The sequence below is a fragment of the Lampetra fluviatilis genome, chromosome 3, assembly GCF_964198595.1.
Source record: "Lampetra fluviatilis chromosome 3, kcLamFluv1.1, whole genome shotgun sequence".
NCBI classification, from domain to species: Eukaryota; Metazoa; Chordata; class Hyperoartia; order Petromyzontiformes; family Petromyzontidae; genus Lampetra; species Lampetra fluviatilis.
The window spans coordinates 24,868,227-24,894,828 of record NC_136277.1 but is presented as its reverse complement, the minus strand read 5'-3'; the positions used below and the strand labels follow the sequence as shown (position 1 = coordinate 24,894,828).

The 26,602-nt window shown below is 41.9% G+C and overlaps 1 protein-coding gene across 2 annotated transcripts; it reads right to left on the bottom strand.

Moving 5' to 3' along the window:
* Positions 1-3,943: 3,943 nt before the first annotated feature.
* On the bottom strand, positions 3,944-26,110 carry LOC144955708 (CREB-regulated transcription coactivator 1-like). 2 transcript variants are annotated; one of them, XM_078885859.1, is made up of 16 exons: positions 25,235-26,110; positions 22,496-22,600; positions 19,895-20,026; positions 17,103-17,167; positions 12,805-12,885; positions 12,108-12,211; positions 11,633-11,721; positions 11,446-11,516; positions 10,897-11,132; positions 10,425-10,502; positions 10,130-10,287; positions 8,380-9,021; positions 7,593-7,715; positions 7,247-7,324; positions 6,881-7,106; positions 3,945-6,091 (listed from the first exon to the last, which is right to left on the bottom strand). In XM_078885859.1, exons 1-16 carry the CDS (start codon positions 25,346-25,348, stop codon positions 5,892-5,894), a joined length of 2,502 nt encoding a protein of 833 aa, XP_078741985.1. In that variant the 5' UTR covers positions 25,349-26,110; the 3' UTR covers positions 3,945-5,891. The 2 variants fall into 2 exon arrangements, with proteins under 2 accessions (XP_078741989.1, XP_078741985.1); XM_078885863.1 differs by lacking the exon at positions 10,425-10,502 and having other exon boundaries at positions 3,944-6,091.
* Between the last annotated feature and the right edge of the window lie 492 nt (positions 26,111-26,602).

The following is a 26,602-nucleotide window of genomic DNA, read 5'->3' as shown; positions in this document are numbered from 1 at the left end:
AGCATCATGAGGTCATTATTAATAATTATTTGCAGCACTTTTTTCAATTCGCTGCTGGATGGAGGCGTCCCCACGTTTTTTTTGTCGCTCACAGCGGTTGTTTGTGACCATCGTTCGCTCCCGGCTGATTAGTAAGAGCTTGTACTGGTAGGAACTACCTGGTTCCAGCAGCCCACAGGGGATTGTGTGTCCGTCCGTCGTGCATCAAAAAATGGGAGGGGTGGGCCTGGGTGGAGAGGGGCTGGGTGGGGAGGGGCTGGGTGGGGAGGGTGGGGAGAGGCTGAGTGGGGAGGGAGGGTGGGGCTGGGTGGGGGGTGGGAGGGGTGGGGCTGGGTGGGGAGGGGCTGGGTGGGGAGAGTGGGGAGGGGCTGGGTGGGGAGGGTGGGGCTGGGTGGGGGGTGGGAGGGGTGGGGCTGGGTGTGGAGGGGCTGGTCAACCCGTGGTGCCCTTATAAAACTCAACGTTTAACCTACTCACGCCGGCTTGTGCCCGCCCTCACAGTCGGGCATATTTGCGGAATACACCACGCCGCCGCTGACCCTGGCCATTGACCGAGCAACCCAACGTTCCTTCCAGCTCCCTCCGCAGGAATGTGTTTAAAGAGGGAGACCCCGGACCGTTCGCCATGGCCTCGCATCCAACTCGGATTTCTGGGTTTATCGCGCAGGGCGCGAGTCACTCGCCTAATGATTATCATCGTTATAATGAGCTGAGATTCCATTGAGAGAAATGCGATGTTTTCAACAGTTTTTAAAACGATGTACGTGAACTTTTTAATTTCCAAAACATCAACAGAGCACGATCGATATAATTATATAAACTACTACAAAAGCGTTATACTGCCCCCTACTGCACAAATGCAAAACTTAGTGCTCAGTTTATATTTTGCCGTTTAAGCTTGGTTTTCTTCGACGAGCAAAAAATAGGTCCATCAGTAATTCCTTCCTCAAGCGAGCATTGAGGCGGTATTCAGCTCGTTTTCAACTCTGAGCCAGTGGTGAAATTTCCACATTACTGTGGAATGTCAAAAAACGAATAATTTGATCATTGAAAGTAACATACCAATGTACCTCAAGATAGCATTAATAATTATGTACGAGCTGCTATGGCACACAGTTCTGAAACCCGATCATTCACCCAAAACATTTCAACAAAATCTGGCAAGTGCGTAAAGAAGCATGGGAGAAAAGAATGCTTAGAATAACGAGACCAAAAGTGGAATACATTGACGATACATGAGCAGGTTATTGACATTCAACACTGTGAAAAAAAGGAATTGGCCTTGTGCAGGTCATCATAGGGAGGATGGTCGGTGGCAGCCAAGGGTCGTAATGCGTCCACTGCAGACATAAAACAGGTCCCTGCGGGGTGGGCTGGTAGGAACGAACAAATGAATGGCTATAATAAAATGAAATGGCGGGGGTACGATACGAAGGGAGAGTTCTAGGCTTTAGGCCTAGCTGTAGGCTTTAGGCCGCTGTGAGTTAATTCTTAATTTAAATGTTTTAATTAAAAACTATCTCAGGGAATTATAAGGGAATGTTACACTTGTTTAGCCAGGAAAGCCTCACTGATACACTTGTTTAGCCAGGAAAGCCTCACTGAGTCTAAATTTTTTTGTAGGGTCCTGCCAAGTGTTTGCAGTAGGGGGCGATGTTGCTACACCTAATCGGACATCGGACGGACGGACGATATAATCTATTGTAGGCTGGTTCACTTTGTTCCTACCAGTATGAAATCAGCTCGTGTGCAGGTCCTTGGTGGATGGTTGCATCACAGGATCACAAGATGACGGTGGCTTGGAAGGTCTTAATCCAGCTGTGGATTGATCATGGGTGATGATGACGACGTACCCTGGTATTCTATTTTAAAACTTGCAAGATTTTTAGCTCAGGTATATAGGAGACTACTTCCGAAAATGATAGTGGATGGACTTCCTTGCCAAGTAAGCCTCGACTACTTCTCATGGTTAAGGTGGACTCTCTCCGTTATACAATTCTGCCAAACAGAATGGTATTTCAGCTCCGATGCCACATCTCCAGAGTTTTGCCAATAACCTTCCATCACGAAAAGCCCTTGCACATGAATTTAGTCTGCCACGGAGTTTCAACGTTCACTGCTTGTCTCAATGCAGATTCGAAGCCTTTTTCACACACAAAAAAAGCAGACGACGAAAAAAAGTTCTCAATGTTTATGCTGCTGCTAGAAGCGGTTTCAATAGATACTAGTTTGAGAGCCTGTTGTAACTTGCACTGTAGGAGGAACTTGGTGGTGACTCGAGTTCTCCATTGTCCTGGAAACAAAGGACACGTTTGCTCCAGTCGGTTTTCCATTTAGATTGAACGTTAAATCTGAATGGCTATTTTGAGATATTGAGATTAGATAGTTCAAGGCCAAGGGTTTATCCTTATACCGCCATTCACCTTTGGGATATAGCGAGGTTGCTCATGCCTTTGCCTGACATCTAACCTGATCATTTATCCAGTACCATTTAAGTCCCGTGCGATCTGTAGACCACCTGGATAACTTAAGCGGTCATCCTGGGTTTGGCTGTCCCCATGCTGGCACATCCTGCTGATTCAGGTGCAGCTATCTATTACTGGGCTTTATTAGGTAGCATTTGGGACAATAAATTATAGCTACATGCTAAGTACAAATACATTCGCCGATACTGAACCGCATGCTGAGGTGCACAGCAGTGATGTATCCCGTATGCCCTCCTAGTGCAATGACATTCACTCTTATCACCGCTGTCATTGTCCTGTTAGTGACGCATACAATCGGTCGGATAATTTGTGGAAAAAAAAAATAGCTACTGCATGCTCATAAACATAGAAATGTATAATTAAACCATCCAAACTTGACAACTTGGTCAATATCTGCAGCGAAAATAGAAATCACTCGTAGCCATCTTGAAAAAAGGCTTCCAAATTGGCTTTTCAAATGGATTATTTCAGAAACGATACCCCACTATCTGGGAGATGACAACACTCTTTGTCACGTGCAATAGTCATGCTATTGAGAAGTCAAATCTTGAGTTACTGCAAGGGATTGTTGCTTTGGAGGTGGGTGGGATTGGTTGGGCAAAAACATCATGTGCATGAGATTCACAATTTGTACGGCAATGAAGTTTCCAGCAGATGGCAGTATAGCAAGTAGTCGCTCACCTCCATGGTAATGAGTGTTCGACCGTTTTAAGTACAGTAGAGTACACAAGTTCCCTTGGGATGCAAGTTTCCTCACACCGCAGGCAGCTGAGTGTCCAGCACTGTCGAGATGTTTGGATTTTAATCCAGGCTTCACGCAATATTTAACTGGGTTCTCAAGTGCAGTTACTGCATATTAAAAAAATCACAACTTAGTTTCACACCTAACTTTGGAATAAAACATATTTGTTCGACTGTTACCCACCTAACATGTTTCTATAGGATGGCATGTGAAGCGCACCCCCCACCCCACCCCAAGGTCAATTGATGAGATTTGGGCCATTTTATAACCAGATGGGGACTGCAATGATCTGCAAGTTTTGAATGGGCTGCTGCTTCTAATGCTGCCAAGACAAAATGGTAAAAGTAAAACAAAGAAAAGAGCAAAAACACATTTCTTCCAAAATGCTGAAATAATAAATGGTCAGACATCCAAAGCAGGCCCTACATGAAAAGAAAATCTGAAAAATAAAACTGACAATTTAGAATGGCGAAGAGTGACTGCGATTTTTAAGATGGAATGTTTTTAGTCATGCTAACACCCACACTAAATCATGAGGTCAAATGACTCGAGACAGTTTTCTTGTTGCATGCACCATAGTATAACTGTGCATATCACACGATGAAGTTTGCCGACAAGGTACATTGGTGTGCCTAATAAATGACAGAGGGCGCTCTTGGTCATTTTTTCTGAAACCACGAAAAGGAATAGGCCCAGGGATGGTTTTCCACAACTCTGACGCACGGCATTTATGAAGGTCGGGTTACAATTGCAAATAAACATTCACATCAAGCAGAGCAAGATACAACATATATACTATGTTTATTGGTAGATTTTTCAATGAAGTAGAAAACTCTTTTTAACGTTAGATCATTATTTTCCACTATACACGTTCAAATTCACCCTCATCCCCATCCTGCCCACTTTACACCTCTATTTATCCATAACTAAATATGTACCCTCTTCACACATATCTCCAAGTAAGGCATAGGTTGAGAAGGAGTTAGTCTATTGTTCTATAATGTAAAAAGATAATTAAAAAATGGAAATTGTGACATTGTAGCAAGCTTCACAATATATTGTAAAAAAAATGTAACAAATGACCACATAATGCCTATACACTACCAATTTGTTTCTGGGCATAATCCTGATGCACATGAAGATAAAAATCAAATAACAAAAGAATGCCTTTTTCTTACCGGGTAAGGAAAATCTATTGAAATAAAACATTTAACACGAAAAATGAATGCAACTTTTTCACTAAAATGGTACATAGGTCAACTTGTACAAGAAATATCGTAAGTATGTACATGTTAGAAAAAAAATTAGCCACAGTAATATAAAATAAGCATTACATAAATTGTCTATAGTTTTGTATTTATATATAAAAATTGTATTTCTGTTATTTTAAAGAGTTAACATGATTTAAACAAAAATGGCCATCATTGTGACTGAATATGCTTTGGCAATTACAAATTGCTCATTTATAAGCGCATCCTTAATTCACCTATGGCAGCTCAAGCAAAGAATGTACTTGCCAATATAGTCACTACTTTTAGAAATCTGTGTACCAGATGGGTGTGCGCTGTTCTGTACTCAAGACTTCCACGTCGTACATATTAAGCTAAATTGTAAGCCAAAAGGTTGCATTCACAAAAAAATGTTGTAAATTGCCAGAGCGGTTCATGTCAAATACATACAGTGAATGATTATAAAATCAACATGAAAAAGTAACCAACTGTTTTTCTTCGATATTAGTAGGTCAGACCAAAATGAGTATTGTTTATAAGCTATTTTGAAGATAACCGTTGTAATGTTAGGCTTGTTAAAATGGTGCATAGTTTCACACCAAGGTACTTGTGTCTTCCTCACATCTGAATGCATGTCTAATAATTTCCATTCCAAAATGCGAACCAATAAGCCCAGTATACATTCTTTACCTTTCTTAAGTTTATATATTAGTAGATTTCTTGTGGGCATTTGTGAGCATATCTTGTAATCTGCAATGTTTTAAGAATGTGTGGCGTTGATAGGTCAATAATCATTTTAGCACAGTCATTAAAGTCCATCAAAGCTTTGGCCTTACAAATGTCTCCAGTGTAATGCTACGGATTACAGGATTAAAGGCAAGCACAAAGAGAAAGTGAATTGTCAGAGGAACTAAAAAAATAGGCACAAAAAATCCCATGCCGTTTTTTTTTTTACATGCGCCAGATGTAATGTACAGGCTGTATTAAAGTGAAAGAATACAATAAATTCCCTTAAGTGCTATAGCGTATAGAAGAGTGCTGCAAAATTGCCCGCACAGTGTCCCTTAGAAATATAAAAGTTAAATCTTTCTAGCAACTTGCACAGGTCAAAATATGTAATCCTTCTTTTGCAACTACGAGTCAAAAAGAAAACTCCACGAGCGTGTTGCGAACTTGTATGTACAATATAAATACAAAGACATTCTTTACAGATAGACGTAATTTTGCAGTTCAGCAACAGTTTAGGCATAACAAAGAATATACTAAACATGAAGTTGGCAACAGATGTAATGGCAGGCAGGCTCACAGAAAAGTTACATATATATATTTTATCAGACTTTCCAAGAAAAAGCCTGCAAATAAGGGCTAAGGATGATCTCGTGTCTTGCTCAAGTCCTGTCTCCATACCACACCCAAAACTGCAACAGTGAGCCCTTAACTTCTGTAAAACCTGAAGGTGTCTTCAATGGACGGATCTGGAAGGACCATGTCTGGGTCATTGAGCATGCTAATGCTGTCCAAAGCGATTGGATCTATCCGAAAATCTTCCAGTTGTGGGTCTGAGTCGAACACCATCTCTGGCACTCCTGCCAGGGCACTCATGTCCTTTGGGTAGCCACCAGACAAAGATTCCTCTGCACAACACAAAACACAGAAACAAGTATTAATGTAGAGTTATTTAAAGGGTATATGTGATTGAGCAGCAATGGAAAAAAATTTTTTTATCTCCCTTTGCTCATAACATCCATATTTACTTGGCTAGCCCATTAGTCACACCATTCATGCCACTTGTATCCCTTTTCCATCGACAAATCAGAGCCACACCACCACGTGGCCATCATGGTATGGACGCGTTTTCCACTGGCTATTTCCACAAGCCGAGCCAGGACGAAACTGTGAAACTCTCTGCTTAAAAACACATCTGAATCTGGCTCGAGGCTGAGCAAAGCCAGGGTTTACTCATTTTCGTCATATCCATCATCTACCAGCTACTCAGCTATCATGCGTGCAACGTCAGCGGCACAGGCTTGGGTTCCTGCTGAAGAGAAAAAAAAAACCTGGCGCCTCTTGGGCCACATCGGCGCAGCTCGGTGATACAGAAGAAAAAACGTAATTGCAGGGACTGATTGCAAACCAGCATTAAACAGGCGAGGTCTGTCAACTATACAGGCAGCACAAGTGCGATTGTTTACTTGTCAACTTTGTGTAACTAAAATATTTCGTTCAGCCATTGGATTCGTTTTCATTATTTAAAACTGAAACCTTAAACTTCAGTAGGTTAAGAAATGTAATGGAAACGAGCAAGGCGTAAAATGTAACCTTGAAAAGTCTAACCATTCACCGAACGCAAAAAAAACCATAACAATTCAGAATGTGAACAAAGTGCAATACACAAAGAGGCTAAAGTGTAGCTCGTCACCCACCAGTGAGGATGATATCAGGGATGGTGTCCGTATGGTTGGAATACATCAGGTTGTGCTTGTTGCGCTGATGTGAATCCAGCAGGTTTCCATGACTCCCGGCCAGTCCCATCATGGCCGCCTGCGAGTAGCGCAAGCTGGCCCAACTCGGACCACTGCCACCCAGGTCGGCACAGCTGTTCATCCCCAGCAGCCCCAGCGATCCATTTCCCAAATCAAACGGATCCGACTTGTGGTACAAAAAAAGGAAACATTACCATACCATTCATGCAGGCAAATTACAGAAACATTGTGACGCCTCAATGCAAAGATGTTAATCATTCACAATAAAGTTGGTAATGTGTGTATGTGCAATATTTAGATCATTACCTGCTGCAATGACGAATTTGACTGCCTTTGATAATACGGAAGATCATAACCGTCATTGAAGAGACTCAGCATTGATGTCTAAAAAAAACACAGACATGAGCAAAGATACACAGCTCTTTGGAAAAGGAAACCAATAATTTCAAGTACAAAAATCATATAATCAATTTTAAGTAATGATTAACGCATTTTGCTTGACTACTTGACTAGAGAGCTCCATTTGGCTTAAGTTGTGCTCACATGACTAAAATTGTAATGACAATAATTTTAATTGGAAAAATCGTCACAATGCTGGTGTGAATTTTCACCCAAGACCACAATTCAACAACTACACTTAAAAAGGACTTACATTTGGTAAACTACCATGGATGATTGCTTGTGTAGAGACTGGAGATGAAGGAGTTGCATTAGTGGGCTGCACAGAGTTCACAGACTGTGCAGATTTTGAGTTCCTCTTCTGCCGTATAGGGCCCTACAAAACACACGCATTATTATTGACGTGCACAATGATACCATGCACAAAAGCTTGATATAGGTTACAGGGCAACAGAGGGAAGTGCTGAAATAGTCGTTGTACTGTACTTATGTGCCCCCACAACTATGCTGTCTTTACCTACCCGCAATTGACCACTATGCTGATGTACGGTAAAATAACCTCCAAAGTACGGGCAGGCCCTCCCTTTGTACATGTACGGATTACTTTTAAAACATTTAATCAGTTTTTTTACTGCAGCATAAAAAAACATATTTGTTGAAGATAAACAATGATGCAATCTATTGACAGGAGATTAACAATTTTTGAGATAGAAGTTAAAAGTGCGGCCCTGAAATTGCTGCTCATGCTGCCACTGGCGAAAGGGCCTGTACCCCAAAGAGCTCAAGAGAGATAATCTAGAGGGTATTTGGGCTACTCTTCCACAGTGGCCAATCGACTACTTGTCGTTTCCCAATTCAAACTGTCGGTTGGGCACGGGTGGGGGGTTTTAATAAACTTGCACTGTTTCAGCATCCATGCCAAAATAATTAATTACATATAATTAACATGGTAATGTCCATCATTTGTTATGACCATAAAAAAACACTATAATATGCTAGTTGAGCACTAAACAGTGAATGTGATGCATGGCGACGCTTACGCTGCTGGATGGCATATCCATGCTCGGCATGTTTGGGTGGCTGTGCGACTGGGGAAGCGGATGTGCCGAGTTGCCAAGTTGCTGCGATTGAGGAGGCTGCATCTGTTGCAACTCATGCAGAGACATTGGTGTCTGGGCAGTCTGCATCATGCCTTGTGGTTGTGGCTGCGTGCCCTGCTGCATGGATGACGGGGGCGCTTGTGCGTTCTGTGATTGCTGCTGCTGCGGAGGCTGCTGCTGCGAGCGAGACGGCTGTAGGCTTTGTTCCAACATTTGCAGTTGCTGTAAAGGCTGGGATGAGGGTGGCATTCCTGACAGCGGCTGCTGCTGTTGTTGCTGCGACTGCTGCTGCTGGTGGTGGTGATGGTGCTGCTGCTGTTGCTGGTGAAGTTGTTGATGTTGCTGATGTTGCTGTTGTTGGTGCTGCTGTTGTTGGTGCTGCTGTTGTTGGTGCTGCTGTTGTTGGTGTTGCTGTTGTTGGTGCTGCTGTTGTTGCTGTTGATGATGATGGTGGTGGTGCTGCTGCTGCTGTTGCTGATATGGATGCTGCTGATGCTGCCGATTGGGGTTCAGAGGCTGGTACAGTGGGAAGGACGTCAGCGAGTCATCCATCCCCAGGTTTGCTGCGTCCTGTGCGACAGCCTGAGAAATAAAGAGGAAAAATTCCCACAATAAAACAGCGATTAAGGTTTTAAAATGCTATTCTACTTTAATATGCAAACTCCGAAATATAAACACCCAGGCGTCTGTAGTTTAAAATAAAAATACAGTTTTTACCTGTATAATTGCATGTAAAGTGAAATAAATAACGGATCGGAGGTAGGCAGAAACTAGGATGGACAGATCATACTGTCAATTTAATCAGAAGGACAGTACACCAATGTTAGAGAAAAGCCCCAGTGCACATAGTGGAGTAGATCATCAGTGAGGTCACCAATATTCAGTCATGAGTAGAATGAGTGATTGTCCACTAGGTGGCACTATGGCTCAAATCACAGTATATAAAACCTGCTCAACAAGTCTCGCAGCAATCCTCGCCCATAGCGGGGTTACATTCTTGAAAATAGCCGCAATCGACAAAAATCCCCGATCCGCAAATTCAAGAGGCAAATGGGAAAACAAGGGTATGGTTCACGGGTTCGTAACACGACACCCCCTCCTTTTGTTTAATGTTACCCTGCATTAACCCAAACATTAAGTATTTAAATATAAAATAAAACATTTTCTATAGTGTTAAATATTGACTTATAAAGTACATGTATAGAATGAAACTGTCATGTACAGTACTGTATTGTACACGTAAATGTAAACCTAAAAATAAAGATTAGGTTAATGATGATGCAGCACTCACCTATCGAACGTCTATTGAGTAATTCACCATTCTCGCTAAGAGACATCACCTTTCTCTGCTTCTTTTCACAAGATTCAGGACCACTTAATTTTTTTAGAGGCATTGCAAAATAAACAGTCAAAGTAATAAAGAATTGTGCAGCTGAACCTCACTGCCTCACTAGATGCTGGAAGTACATGAACTGGGAGCTGCGATGGGCGGATACAAAAAGGAGACAAGATGGCTTGTGTATTCTTCCGCGACAGCATCATCGTGAGCAGTATACACTTACGACGCATATAAGAATTTCAGTCAACCACGAAGGGTCCAGCGAAGTCAAATCCACGAGGGGAAAATCCTAGATGGGGAAAACCCATGATGGGCAAAGCTTTTTGGTTACTTTGTCTGCGCACAACTCACCTCTGAGAGTGGCGAGAGGGCAGGGGAGCGCGTCGGAGACAGCTGCCGCATGTGGTGCGTCCTCCTCGACTCCAGGTCCAGCGGGAGTGGCTCGAGCGTGAGTGGGCTCACCGGTTTGTGCCTGCGCAGGGGAGTCAGCTGCGGCGAAGGCACCGTACCTGGAAAGTGTCGGTCATCATTACAACCGTTCAAAAAGTATTATTCACATTAATATAAAAATAACAGTAACCTTTTTTTCCTAATTAAGTGTAATTGTTATGCACACAAAACATGACATTCTGCATCATAAGCACACCTTCCTGTGCTGGTAAATAAGAGTTGTTGTGTTTCTGCCGAGGGCCAATTTGATGCATTCTCCTTTCTGAGCCAGCAGCTGCATGAACGACAAAATAAATTAACGCTCTCTATGAAACATTCACAAGTCATACAAAAGTTATGTTTTTCAAATAAATCTATTTTTCCAACAAATGTGAAAGTGGGGTTGTCAGTAACTCCCTTTGTTAAAAAAAAGTTGCTGCCTTATGCCAGCACTTACAGAAGTGACTTTAGTATTTAGTAAATGATCAATCACGAAATGTTACTTTAACTCTATTACACAATATACCTGCGAATACAAACACTACCATGGGACATTTTACTTCCAAGAAACACGACACTTGGCAATATTATTTTACGACCAATCTTCTAATATTCTTACTCCATGTCATCTGGTGGATGATAAACATGTAACGTTTAAAAAATATATTATATATCAGCAGTGAGCTCACCCTGGGCCGCTGAGCCAATGTCCAGGTGCATGAGGTTGGTGGCCAAGTTTCCGGTGCTGCGCCCGCCACTAATGTTGGGAAAAGAGTTGGGCTCTTCAGGGTCAAGCGGAGTGGCGAGCGGCGACGACGACGGGATGTTGGTGAGGTCCGGCAGTGAGCCACCCGTGTTTGGAGGCAACGAGATGCATGGTACGTTCCTCCTCGCTGTCGTGCCCTGTTCCAGCGACGGGGATATGCTGGCACGTGTGAGAGGAGGGAACAGAATAAGGATGAGGTGTGAAGGGTGGCAAGATCATCATTTACATAAGGCACACACTGGGAAAAAAAAGTTTGTTGGAGTAGAAAGGATGGCATAATGTTACAAAACAAGTCTGCATCGTGTTTCCTTGAAGGGAACACATAATAGTCAGGGTTTTTTTTTACAATCTCATTTCCTACTATTGTCGGATATTTTATTGTACATTACAAACCAACTGTATTCATGAATGCTCGAGTAACTAAATGGTTCTCCGTTTGTGCATTTTGCTTAAAAATGCCAATGTGACGTACTTGATTCCCGGTACTTCACAGGACTTCGGTCTTGACGAGGATGACGACGACGATGATGACGTCGCCACAGGCTGCAATAAACAAGAAAAAAAACCTTGTGTTGTGTTGAAGTGTCCGAGGTCAAGACCGTTAAAGAACAGCATCCGCCTTTTCAATGTATCCACACAATGATTTAGCATGCAAAGACCTTTCTGGTTTCCCATGGCTGCTTGGAGATTGATGGGTCATCTGGGTTCAGCAGATCTTCTTGTATTGTGGGGACATCCAGCTGGAACGCTGCAGGGAGAATCCCATTAAACGGCACAATGAATCGTAGTCAAAAAATAAGCTCGAGTCGAATTGTTTTTAACTCATTCGAATTCCTTGTATGCCTTCTGACAAATGTGTTTACAAACATAAGTGTATGTAACAAAATGTTCACGTGACAAGAGAAATTAATGTCCTGTTCATGAACAAGATTATCATATTACATTAACAAGAGCTAGTTGTGTTTTAAAAAAAATTACCACATTGCATGCGTCAAAATATGCATAATTTGTTCATACACAAGATAACATTACAAGCATATAAAAAAATACTCGTCTCACCGTACATACGTGAAAATAAACAATTGTGACCAAGGGCATATGCTTCCTACGACCACAATAGAAGTATAAAATTACCATTTTTTCTGTTTAGCTGGGAGCCAGCAGGATTTTGTGCGACAAACTGATGTTGAGGATTTGTGTTTACCACACTGGCATGTAGAGCAGAGTCCGAGTTATGCCTAGAGAAAGAAGAATATAAGCATGATTAATCATTAGAAAAAGCCGTACTTTAAAATAATAAATCCACATCTTAAGATGAGCAATACACAGTCAAATCTGACAAGATACGTTTTTGTAATTGGTCACGCTACATTAAACTTGTAAATATTTAGCAGTTCGGAAATTTGCACTAAAAGGTCAATTAACAATGCAATGTTAACAATACAAAACATCCCCCTTGAATAAGTTCATCCGAGGTCATGATTGAACGGGTGAAATTTCATAAGAGCCTCATATCAGGCAGTGTGCTGTCTATTTTGGTCATCAATAACAAAGCTCATTGTATTCATTTAGTGTCACTTTTCACATCATGAATATATCATGCATTTTAAAGGAAGTGTAGTTAGTTCATCTCAATCCTGATTTAAGTTTTAAAAAATGCATTGCTAAAAATGTCGGTATTAATCTGAGATTTTTTTGCTACACAAATGATAAGTTAACACAACAAGCCATTAATTCCCCTTACGTTAAAGTAGTGAGCGCTAATGCTTAGGTTATAACCACGTTATAATGAAGCAATGACACTGTTTTATACAAAAATAAGTATTTTCACCTGTTGAGGCTTGAGGAAAAGCCCAGTTTATATCCAAAACTCTCGTCCATGCCAGGGAAGTTACGGCACGGGTTCAGACCCCTTGAAGGCGGGAAAGAAAAAACAAAGCAAATGTTTTTATTTAAATAATCCAGTACAAATAGTGTTTACATTTAGAAACAAGTTATAGCAACTATAACGCCAGGACCACCTGAACCAATGCTGGCATCTTCCCTTTGTCAGCATTAGCTTGATTCTGCCGATGACTCACTACTGTGTGTTGAATCAAAGCTGCTGAAATTGAACACTCCCTGCTCCTCCCCATTAAGACTTGTGGTTAGATGGGAAGCCTAAAATAAAATACGTTATCAAGTGAAGGGACAGATCTATGAAGGAGATAAAGTCTCCGTGATATTATTTTGTTACTTGGATTATTCACAACGACGCCAAATAACTACTTGGGCCAAGATGGGGACAGTGCATTAGAACAGACATTGCAGTCCACACCCGGATACTTGCAGATGATTCACGAGTAAACGATTCTGTATTTTGTATAGAATGTGTATAGTTGGCGTTTTTTTACATTGCATGCATCAAATCGGGGAATTTTTTTCAAGCAATCATGTTTGAATGGAACAAGCGGATATTTGCTATAAAATGACATGAACCAAATATATTGGAATACACACAATAGTATTTTAACAACTGTATTACACCATTGACCTTCTCAGCACCAAACAAAATGTAATCGTAGTTTGTTTAGCACTAACATTATGCAACCCCTCCCTTTAAAACCTAGATGTGTATTGGGTAATATATCACCGCTGAAGCCCGACAAATGTAAGTACTTTATCAACAGCCATTTGGTGCTTTTTATTCTCCTAAAAATAAGCTCTGGAAATGTAATTCTATTGGGCGTTGTGATGAAAGTTCACGACCAATAAAGTGTAGAATAGGGCAACAAATAAGCATGAAGGCGCCGTTTATACAAAAAAGCATCGTTATGGGCGAACGCATGAAACTAAAAACACATTTTCTACCTTTTACGTTGATTAAGCACATTACTGGTTGCTCGGCAACCATGGCCGTCCCACTTTATTTGCACAATTTATTGCTCTTAACCCAAATGCAGGACACAACAGTGTGTGTGTGTGTGCAAATACACCAACATCGGTCATGCTGCTGATCCAAAATTAAGACGACAGATGGGGGAGGGAACGCAAAGCCCTCAGTACAGAAGTATACAAGCAGATAGTCACTTAAGATATCATGATGGATGGCAGCACTGAATTTCCAACTTAATGTGATTTCAAATGAAAATGCTTTATGAACAAGATAGTCATTAGGCTCTTTGGCTGAAATGTTAGTACAGTATGTGTAAAAGATGAGGGGGGGAAATAAAAGACAAAAATCAATGACCACAAATACCACATTTACTTGCAAGTGTTTACAACTGTATTTCTTTTCAAAATGGACAGTATGAAACTATACATATAGTCCGTCACATTTCACAAGACTTGACTTGTGATTTCGTTTTTGTTGTAAAGTACAAGTTGTTGAACTTTGTATGGCACCAAACCATGCAACGCAGTTAACTGTACACAAAAGCTACGTCTGGCACATCCAACGCCAATATTGCGCAATTAAAATGTACACGAAACATACGAGCAAATATTTTAATTGAGCAGCCCGCATTGCTGGTAAATATTTCTTTCAACAGCAAGAAAATGCCTTGCGCACTGTCATATGACAGCAACGTCACAAAAAATGTTCAGGCATGTTCGTGCAACCTTTGCGGGCTTTCACAGGCAATCGGACAAATGCCGTTTGCAAGCCGAAGCATTTTTGCGATTTTATAAAATAGTTTACGTATAATGGATGCCAATGAATGTACACTAAATGCCATCGTTCACAAAAGTAGTTTGCATTGCTGTGCTACTTGCAGTCACAAAGGTCTGAGGGCTAAAAAGAAAAATCAAGAAATATGCTGCAGTGACACAGGCAGATGCGATTGCAAACGGCAAGGCCCCGCAGCCAAAGCATAAACACAGGGACAAGCATGGGCCAACAAGAGAGGGGCAGGGAAACTGAGGTGACGAAAGGAAATTGCGTGCAAAGGGAAAAAGGAAGGGCGGGCCTGGCAGGACACCGCCGTGAATTTTTTATGCCTATTGCCTGTAGAATGTAACCATTAAAACAGCATGTCTATCACAGAGGCTTTGGCTAGCCATCGAACAAAGACGGCGACTGCTTCACGTGCTTTCAGATGCCGTTCTGCGGCCGTCTGGAATGCTCTTCCTTCCGATATTAGGAAGCCACTACATTGAAAACGAATTTCTTTCGAACTACTTTGTGTTTAGTTTGTTCTCCTTCCCCGAAATCTCCAATTAGCACATTTGGCTACGTACGGTGCGAAAGAAGTTCATTTTATGACAGCCTAAGGTTAAAATATCGTGGATGTGTATTAATCGTGCATACGTTTAACACGATATCCAACACTGAGACAGGTATGTAATGAATGCTTTAAACACAAGCAATCAAAAGGTTAGAGAAGAATGTTAGTTGCTGCTGACTTCTATTTCGCTAAATAAACTTCAGTTTAAGTGACAGGCAATCTTTTTATTAATCATTACCATCAGCAATTGTCCATGCCCATGTCGTTGCCATCTCTCACGGTCCTGCATTGCCACAATCTACCTCTCTCCCCGTGTACAAGCTGATCTCATCACTTCATCTCAGAGATGGTCACATCCTCTCAGGCATATTCTCTACCTTGGATGCCGTTCTTCAGTCTTGTCTATCAGATAAAATCCCCGACGGCAATGCAACTTGCCGAAGCAGACTTACTTTTTTTTGCAATAAGATGTCTATATTACTTTGTGTTTGTTCTCTGGTATTTCCACTTCTATCTCTCATCATAATTCTCTATGTAACAGCTTTCCATGCTTCTACTTTCAACTTGTATCGGCTTTTCAGCTGTTGTTTAAAAAAATGTGTATCAATGTTCACTTTTATGATACACGTCACAGAAGGAAAGATGAACTGATTGGAACTTTCTTATCTGTGCACATTGGTATATTGCTTTGAAATTTCATTTTGGCTGGTTTCTAAACTGACCAACATTTGACTCTCTATGATCTTTGAGAACAGTTTATAAATTTGTGGTAAGAGGCTAAGAGGTTTGTGATTCAGGCTCTCTCCTTTTGTAAATAGAACAATGACCAAGGTATAATTCCCTGAATGAGTCATTTCATTTGTGTAAGTATTGGTACATAGGTTCTGCTAATTTTGATGCAACAGATCGTCATGCTCTTTTAAGGTCTACAATTAGTCTGGTTTAGGGGATTCTACTTATACTAACTATGAAGGATAATGGCTACTTATGTATGACATCTGTAAATTCTCATCTTAAAAAAATAGTTTTCAGAGGTATTAATTATATATAGCTATTACACCAAATTAAATTATTACAGTAAATGAACGTTTCCAAAAATACTTTAAATATAACTGAACAAGATGAAGGGATGGGGTCCTTAATAAAAAAAAGAGATTCACATATCATGTGGTCTGTTAACGAGTGGGACAAATGTAGAACATTATATTAGTGATCCTTGAAAGCGTTTTCATTCGTCTATTTCAACGACACAAATATTTTGTATGACATTTGTTTATTTATTTTAACACTAGCTTTGTTATAATTTAAAACCTTGAACAAGCAAATACTAAGCATATATAGACTAGCGTAGCAAAAAAACCTGAAGAATATATAATCTTTTAACCATTCTTTTAAATAAAAAAACCTAAAAAATATTCAAGACTCTTGGATCATTTCAGGAAGAAATGGCGACAGTTGAGTGCTCTAACGTGGGGTGTGCTAAAAATGATGCATGAAAACAAAGGTTGCCGTAAGATTAAATATGCTTTTAAGTAGGTCATATTTGCTACATTTTCACATTTCAGTACAGTAATTCAAAGAGCACTAGGGTTTTACAGTGAAGTGGAAAAAACATCTGGCATAACAGAACTGGCAAGTAACTTTGCATGCATGACATTATTGCAGCCTTTGGAACGAGCGTTTATTCATGAAACCATGCATCTATTCATCCCCGAATGGAAACTTTTTGTCAGAATTTTCATTCACGTCTCTCTTATGCATTATTTTTTCTATTAAACGCGATATCTTCAACAACAAAAAATTGTAAAATACCCCCAATTTTAAAATAACCAAAGCAATTATCAACATAGTACCGTTTGTTCCAAGTCACTTCTTACGTATTTACATATGAAGGGTACATTGGGAAAATGTGAAACGTGCTTACCTCCTCCAGCTGGACGTGTCTGGTGGTGGGGACAGATAAACTGAGCCATATGGCGAACTGTCGATGTAAAAATCAAGGTCAAGGAATACGCAATCTATAAACAGGCTTTGACATAAAAAGTCACATTAAGGACATTGGCAGCATGAACAGAAAAAGGTCCGGAGCAAATTATACGAAAAGTTTTTTTCTATTTTTGCATACACCGCTTTATGGCGTACTGTAATTTTCACAAAAGAGCAAAGTGGACAACAACGTTGAGAATGAAAGCTGTGTGCAAAGGGGATATTTTTGGGGGGGTGGTGGGTGGGAGAAGGCTTATCTACAAGATCCAGCCATGTCCAGACCGCTGTGCAATGGGGAGACCATATTCAAATGGCAAACAATCTGTGTGTGAGGCACAAACACGCACCCAGCTCAAGATAGCCCAATGAGAATGCCGCAATGGCTTACTACAAAGCATAATTTACAAGGCTCATTGACATGTGGATCCTGACAAAAGTTTTCCATTTTTATTTCACTAGTCTGCAGTGTACCTGTATGTTATCCAAACACAACCGTTTAAACACGTACACAGAGTACCAAGTCTTGTCAATTTATATTCTACGAATTTGTTAATAAATTATATTTGCATAGAATTTTTGTAAACATAAAACAGCATTTTCAAGAACTGATATAAAGTGAATTTTTCATGGGTTTTTGGGCAAAAATATTAAAAAGCCTTTAAAGTTAAAGCTAATACTTTTTCCTGCCAAAAGTAAGCGGGAAACAGCTGCCCAAAAATACAGTACTGTACTGTATAAATTTACAGAAAGTAAAAAAAACATGGAAATAAAGTCCTGCTGGTCAAAAAGTCCACTCATCTTACTCCGTTTAGTGAAAATTGTTTATATTTTCCTTGAAACATACATAAAGCATGCATAACGACAGAGTAGACGATTCAAGATCGAAACATCAAAAGGGCACATGTCTTTAGAATATCCAAATATGCCACAGCATGCCATTTCACTAATATTTACAATACTGTACTACAGCTAACCCAAACCTAAACACACGACCAAATGAAGAACACACTTAACATTAACTTAGTACATAAGCAAATGTCGACAACTGTGAATCATCAACAAACTTGCACGTCTTAAAAGATGGATGTATGTTCGATTAAACATGAGACAGAAACACATTTTAATTGTCTAAACAATGTAACACATTACTGTTTGGTTCTTTCGGTAATGTAACACATTTCCAATATTGCCTGGAAAATATTCGTCTATTGTTTTAACAAAGGGAAAACTCTCATTCTGATTTCATCCCTCATGGCCAAATGGTAGACGAGCATTCCAACAAGATACATGACTAATAGGCAAATACTATTGGGGATCTTGCTATTCACTGTTTATGAAACTGTGTTGATATACAAGTCACAGGAATATTCAGCAAAATGGCGATTGCACAGCATCTTACACAGACAGTACTATGTAATGATTTTAAGAAGGTTCCAGCAAAGCAAAGGCCATTTTACTATGTAACCTTTGGAAGCGTTTAATATTTAATGAGTGCGAGTGCAGTGGGCAGCATGAAAAGAGTTTACAGTTATAAGCAGTCCCTAGGCTTAAGTTGCATCATTCTACGCGAGCCAAGAGTTTCAGGCTAAAAGGACCAAAATAATATTTAAATACAAAAGAAAGACAAAGCTGTTATGTAATCATTTCCATTGGATCTCATTTATACAAGAATTAGTGCGGTACTTATGAAGATGCACAGAGAAATACTGGTAGCTCCTTCTTGCAACAGACCATCAAATGCTGTCACTGCACGGCAAGACGCGACTGCCAAAAAGCTGCTTTAGATTCTAAAAGCAATTCCCGGAAAACCAGATCAAGCCAAAATTGCCTGTAACGAAAGATCCAAGGCTTTTTGTTGCTCATTTAAAAGACAGGCAGAATTGGCATACATTCCCTTGAAGTGAGTCTAACCAAAACCTATTCCCTGATGAAAACATCATCTTGAATTGCTTCTGCTCCGCCAGGACAATTTCAGAAATATTCTATTAAGCAATTTTTATTATTCTAGTAATTTTCATATTTGCTTCACGGTTAGACTGAAATCATATGTGCATGGAAATAAGGAATAATAAAAGTATTTTACAGAATTACCAAATAGTTGGCACCTCACAAGACCTCAAAGGACAATACTTATACCACTACATGGTAGAATGCCATGCTATAAGCTATTTCCAAGTACTAGCCATTATAATGCACTTAAATTGCTGCCACTTATTTACCTATAAGTTATTTACTTCACCGAAATTAAACTGCACATGGTAGGCACTTCTACAGGCCATATACAATGTTTTGTTCCAATACTTTAATGGAAAAAATGGCTATTATATTGACTCAAGTTATAACTAGATAAAAATATAAAACTTACATTAAATGTTGCTAGTAACATCAATAATGTATTATCAATTATAATGAAATCCAGAAAAGCATAGGCAAAATAAACCACACACTTTTTAAACACCAGTCACATCAGCAGCTTATGCCTACCCCCAGACTGCTAAGCCTTTAACTGTGGAATTAATGACGCAGAAACACTAACATAGATATTAAATATTAAATTAACAAATGAAAATCCATTATTGAACACAGATTAAAGAGGATTTTCTACCTTCCTTTCTTGGTGAGAGAAGCCGAGCTTACATTGAACAAAATTGGGTTGCGGGGACAGAACATAACAAAAATGGAAAGACAATGCACACAGCTGACAGAATCTTGACGTTGGTAAAAGGATATTTGTCGCGCATGTTTGTCCAGAGGGAACTGTCGCCGATGAGGGGACATAAGGCGAGCCCGGCTGGGACGGTCCACCAATCCGTGATGTCTTGTTGCAGCCCTGTTTGCGTCGATTGCAGGATAAAACTGTCCCTACAAAACAACGAGCAACCGAAAATTTAGCTGCCAATGTCTTGTTAAAAAAAAGGTCTTTGTCGCAGAATAATCTTCAATGCCTTTGCTAAATTCAGTTCACACCATTTCTTTTAAATGACGGCTTCAAGATCACGTATACCATGATCATCACGTATACATGCTTTTAATTATTTAAAATCGACAAATTAAGTTTTTATTTATTAAGCATTAATTTATCAGTGTCAAACAGTCCTAAGCACTTGTATCCAATCTTGCAGATTACCAAAATGTAATTTCCTGGTCCAGAACATACATTTCCAGATTTGACCATACATCAAACACAACTTCATAATTTGTTTTGTAAAAACTTCCTTTTTGAATAATGTTCGGAATGTTTTTTTTATAGAAATTATGTTAACAGTTATTAATATTTAGATTACAAAAACATCTGTTTTATAAAGAAATCGCATAACAGCCTTCACAAGAATAAAACATACTTTAATAATAATTTCTAGCTGGTGGACTTAGGCTCCAGTAAAATAATACTTAATATTTTAATGATGTGCAGCACTGGCACATTGGTTAACACACTGAAAAATGTAACCAGTAACGCGAATTCAATTCCTGGCCGTAGCTACGATGATGTGACGAGTTATATTTTAACTAGTCCTGGGATCCAACTCTGACCAGCAGGGTGAAGTATGGCAAAACAACCCCCATGACTGGCATAGATGTATGGAGACTATCCAGAAGCAGAGTGACAAATGGATTGTGTATTTTTTTTATCATGACATACGGCAGTTTCCAACACCCATACACCAGTAACAAATGACAAAGGTTTTACATGTTTCCCAATTTTAAAGTGACGTGCATCCCATCCCGTAAATGGAGCTGTGCTACAAAATTGCAAGAACAAATTTGTGAAAAATATCTCATTAAAACATGTATGAAAAGATGTTGAATAAAAATGACTTACATTTAAATCCCTTATCCAAAATACCATTACAATAAATTGTTAATATTTGATTAGTGAAAACTTGTGATTAATGTAAATTGCAAATTTGTTCTCTGGTAATGTGTTGACTTGACACCATCATGAAATCCAATACTTCCCTTTTATATGACAGTAATTGATACATGTTTTATACTCATAATTAAGAGGGTAGAAGGTAATGTGGACAGTAAATGTATTTCCAGGTTCTACATTTTTCATAACAAATAAACCCTCAAAATATAACCAACACAACAATTGAAAATATATAATTGGTAATGTTTCAGACAATGGCCATTTTTCAAATCACACGAAATAGCTTGGCTGTATATACAACAGGTCGGTTAAGCAAACTCAGCAAACATGATACAATCAAGGAAACACTGGATGGGTAACATTTTATAATAAAGCCCAAATTCATTTGATGTCTATTAAACACTAAAATAACACAAAGAAAATGCTGACAATGGTTGGAACTTGATATTCGCAATAAAACACGTGCAGACAAGTTAGCCACATTCTATGCATTGTCAAGTTTGTCAACAACTTTGGAACTGTTCACTGTACTTTGCTTGTAAATTGAAACCAAAAATGCTTAAGTCATGCCTTTCCTGATTACTGTAAAAAAAAACTCTGGTCAAAACCCCTCCAAAAATGAGGGCAGGTTTCAGTGACAAGAGCCCGAGGGCAGAAAGACTTACAAAGCAGCCTGCAGTGCTCTTAAAGTGTATTATTCAACTCGTGTGTGTGTAAATGTTGCTTAAAGTATCACTGATACCTAGAGCCCAACACGGTCTCATCGGTAGGAGGACCTTTGTGCAGACAGCACAGTGCACGACATCAAACCTTGCCTACAAATCATTCATAAGGACAAATGATTTGTTGGGTCAGCCAGTCTTAACCACTGCTTTGAAATAAACAAAACATCCCTTGTGTCAGTTTTGCATTGTCAACTGCTCCTCTTAATTAGGATCTCAGCATATTCTAAATATTTCCAATGGCTTGTATAAGACTTGTTACCCAGTGCTAAAAGTTATTTAAACTACTCAAACTTAGTGTACAGCAATTACATTGAACCGACAAGCAGAAGAGTATAATGTTTCATTCGAACAAAATCCTCTAAAACTGGTATTTTCTTTTGCATGGAGAGTACAAAAGTGCCACTCCACACATGCTCAACAAATGGGCAACCTTTTTATTATACCAGCGAAGGCTTGGCAACAATGGCTAAACTTCTCACAAGTCAGTGTTAAAGAAAAAAGAAGCCATGAACAGATTGCCACACTTTGGCAGATGACGTTTGATTTTACCTTTGAACAAACAAAGACGCTTTTACGACTGTTCTTTGAGGCCTCACTAGACAGTGTGGATATTGCCATTCCACCTCCCACAAGTATATTTACGTAGTATGTTTGATACGCACAGGTATAGTTCACATCTGTGTGCCTAAAACAATTCCTTACATAGTTATATCCTAAGCAAAGTGACCATCGTACCTGAAGCTCGGGATTGTTCACCATTTGATTGACATTTGGCAGGGATCCGCCGTAGTACTGGCTACGGCTTTGAACCAGCTGCAGTTGGCGAGACTTGTACTGCATCTTTAGGGACAGACAACACACATTCACCGGTGTCAAACTTCAGAGCCACATTAATGGACAAAAACATTGCTTGAACATGTTTTAATCAAGTATCATTAGTTCATGACGCTGTTAACGTGTGCATGCACACACAGTTTGTGATTTAAAAGCGAGTATCCACGATTAACAAATGTGCCTGGGTAGCTTAATCTGCAGCATTCTGAAATACCTCGGGTTCCTTGTCGTTTACAGTGCATAGTTTTTTTTCTAATTTCACCCCCTGTCCCCTCTCCCAGATTCCTATTTCATGGCGATGGTCTTTCACGTCTCATAAACAAAACGGTCTCCCACCTAACCAAATCCAGAGCAGCAAACAAGCAAGCAAGCGTGCTTCAACACTGTTCCGTTATCAGTCCGACACACGCCGCCACTTCTTTAACGCCGCAAGGCCATCTGGCACTACGAGATCAACAGCGTAATCATCAACAAGCCCCAACAGCATAATCACCAGCATTATCATCATCATAAGCATCACTATCACGAGTATCACGGACAAGAGGACCTGCAGCATCGTCAGTCACCATCATGAACACAATCAAAATTAACAGCATCGTCACCAATAACGAGATCAAGAGCATCTTCTACTACCACACGGCATCGTTAAGGGCCAACAACAAGATAATCATAATCCCAATTAACAATATCGTCAACAATAACAACACGGGATTCATCATAAACCGCATAACCGCAAACAGCTTCAAGGGGACATCAACAATAATGTCATGGTTCGGGCCAAATGTCTGACGACCAAGAGCGAAGGGGTTGGGGGTGGGTGGAGGAGAGAGGGGAGTTAGTCCTCAATGAGGCCACGTTTCCCACGCTGCTCATAGGGGTCAGGGTTGGACCTGGGGTCACAGGTCAAGCGAGGTGGTGAAAAAAATAGTCGCCGGGGTCTGTTACGGCTTTGGGTTGTATTCGGAATTAGGGGGGGGGGGTGTGGGTTATTGTAATTGTTATAGTCGGGATTGCCATGAGGGTTGGTACCAAGAGCACTGGGCGTTAGGATGAGGGATGGAGACGGAGTTCTGGGTTTGCATCGATTCTTTAAACTACTTTTATTTTATTGATTTGATTACTGTTATAGTCGAGGTTGGAGTCAGTGTTGAACTCTTTTGAGTCGGGGTCTTAGTTGGATCAGTGGGTATTAGTTTTTTGTTGTTCGGGCTAAGGTCGGGGTTGGTGTTAGGGTTAAGAGTTGTGGTTGGATTTAGAGTTTGGGTTAGTAATGTTGTCAGGGTGAGCGTGCGAGTTAGTGATGTAGTCAGCGTTTGAATTGAAATTGTGGTCAAGGTTAGGGTTTGTGCTTGTGATGTAGTTTTCTGGTAGTTATGCAATTAGGGTTTGAGATGGGGCAAGGGTTTGGTTTAGGGTTAGCGTTTCAGTTGGGGTTTGGGTCAGTTTAAATTAGGGTTGGAATCAAGGTTCGGGTCAGGATTAGAGTAGGGTTAATGTCAGGGTTGGGGTGGGATTAAGTGCAAAGTGTGAGTAGGGGTTAGAGCGAGGGTTAGGTTTTGAGTAGGGGCTGGGGTTAGTTGGGGTTTTAGTAGGGGGAGTAGGATTGGAGTCGGGGTTAGGGTTGGAGTCGTGGTTAGGGTTGGAGTCGGGGTTAGGGTTGGAGTCGGGGTTAGGGTTGGAGTCGGGGTTAGGGTTGGAGTCAGGGTTAGGGTGAGAGTCGGGGTTAGGGTTGGAGTCAGGGTTAGGGTGAGAGTCGGGGTTAGGGTTGGAGTCAGGGTTAGGGTTGGAGTCGGGGTTAGGGTTGGAGTCAGGGTTAGGGTGAGAGTCAGGATTAGGGTTGGAGTCAGGGTTAGGGTGAGAGTCGGGGTTAGGGTTGGAGTCGGAGTTAGGGTTGGAGTCGGGGTTAGGGTTGGAGTCGGGGTTAGGGTTGGAGTCGGGGTTAGGGTTGGAGTCGGGGTTAGGGCTGGAGTCAGGGTTAGGGCTGGAGTCAGGGCAAGGGTTGAAGTCAGGGTTAGGGCTGGAGTCAGGGTTAGGGTTGGAGTCAGGATTAGGGTTGGAGTCAGGGTGAGGGTTGGAGTCAGGGTTAGGGTTGGAGTCAGGGTTAGGGTTGGAGTTAGGGTTGGAGTCAGGGTTAGGGTTGGAGTCAGGGTTAGGGTTGGAGTCAGGGTTAGGGTGAGAGTCAGGGTTAGGGTTGGAGTCAGGGTTAGGGCTGGAGTCAGGGTTAGGGTTGGAGTCAGGGTTAGGGTTGGAGTCAGGGTTAGGGTTGCAGTCAGGGTTAGGGTTGGAGTCAGGGTTAGGGTTGGAGTCGGTGTTAGGGTTGGAGTCGGTGTTAGGGTTGGAGTCGGTGTTAGGGTTGGAGTCGGTGTTAGGGTTGGAGTCGGGGTTAGGGTTGGAGTCGGGGTTAGGGTTGGAGTCGGGGTTAGGGTTGGAGTCAGGGTTAGGGTGAGAGTCAGGGTTAGGGCTGGAGTCGGGGTTAGGGTGAGAGTTAAGGTTAGGGCTGGAGTCGGGGTTAGGGTTGGAGTCGGGGTTAGGGTTGGAGTCAGGGTTGGAGTCGGTGTAAGGGTTAAAGTCGGGGTGAAGATTTAGTTGAAGTCGGGGTGAGGGCTGTGTGCTCTCTCTCGTGTCTGATGTGTCACTCACGGCTCTCTTGTAGGTGATCTCTCGCATCACCTCTTCAAAGGCGGCAGTCTCCTCAGCCTGCTTTTGCGTGTGCAGGGCGATCTTCTCCGCGAATTTCCTGGGGTTGGCAGCCATGATAACGACGATAACGATAACACCAACGAAGAGAACGACGATGGTGACGACGACGAAGGCCCAGGAGGAGCGACACAGACCCTCTCCCCTCCACTCCTTCCGCTTCTGATTTCCCCTACTTGTTGCTCGTCGTATGTTCTAGTTTATGTTGCTCGCTGCTGCCGCCGTCTTCGAACACTCGTGCTGGCAAAATAAAAATCCCGTTCTGCCCCCGCCTGTTTATTCTTCAACTAAAGCAGTTATACAAGCGGGGAAAACTCCGCGTTTCTCCTCTGACACCTCTTCAACTCAACCACCTCCAAACTCCTGTACCACCACCACCAATAGCAGCAGCGGCGACACCAAACTTCAGCAGCAGCGGCAGCGACGACGGGGGAAACTTTGTAAGTTGTGTTGACGAAACGAAAAGATACACAAGTGGAGACTGAGAGACAGAGAGAGAGACAGCGCGAGGAGCCGTGGCCGGCCTCAGCCCCCCGTCTCGCCTGGCCGCCCCCGCGGCCCCGTGGCTCTCATGGGCGGGCGGAGTCTCCCCCCCCCCGCCACCACCACACCGAGCGAGCGAGCTAGCGCCGGTCGACTCCGCTCACAAAACTCGGCACCGCGTGGCCCGTGACTCCGCAACAGGTGGCGAAGGTGCTACGTCGGCAGCAGTGGCAGGCAGTCGTAGCGGTCGTAACGAAGCAAAGCGAGAGCCGAAACCAACTCCGGCCAATCCAGCATCAAATCTGTTCACTTGACCCTCAAAATGGCGGTGCCCGCCGTGACTCACTTCGCGGGTGGGCGTGGCCCGCGCGTGTGATTGACAGGCGGTGGGCGGAGCCCCGGATGTGTTGGTTGTGATATGGGTGGGCGTGGCCCGGCGCGAGTGATTGACAGGCGGTGGGCGGAGCTCCGGATGTGTTGGTTATGATACGGGTGGGCGTGTCCCTGCGCGAGTGATTGACAGGCGGTGGGCGGAGCCCCGGATGTGTTGGTTGTGATACGGGTGGGCGTGTCCCGGCGCGGGTGATTGACAGACTGTGGGCGGAGCCTCGGTTTGGTTGGTTGATATTTGCGGGCGTGGTCATTGCGGCTGATTGACAGCCCGTAGGCGGAGCTCCGTTTGTTTTTGGTTGATACGGGTAGGCGTGGCCCACGTGGGTGATTGACAGGCAGTGTGGGGGGGGGGCTCCAGCTTCGGTGGTGGTGGTGATTCACAGGAAGCGGTGCTGGGCCTCGGCTGCACCGGGGCGACGGTGAATTTGCGCGTTG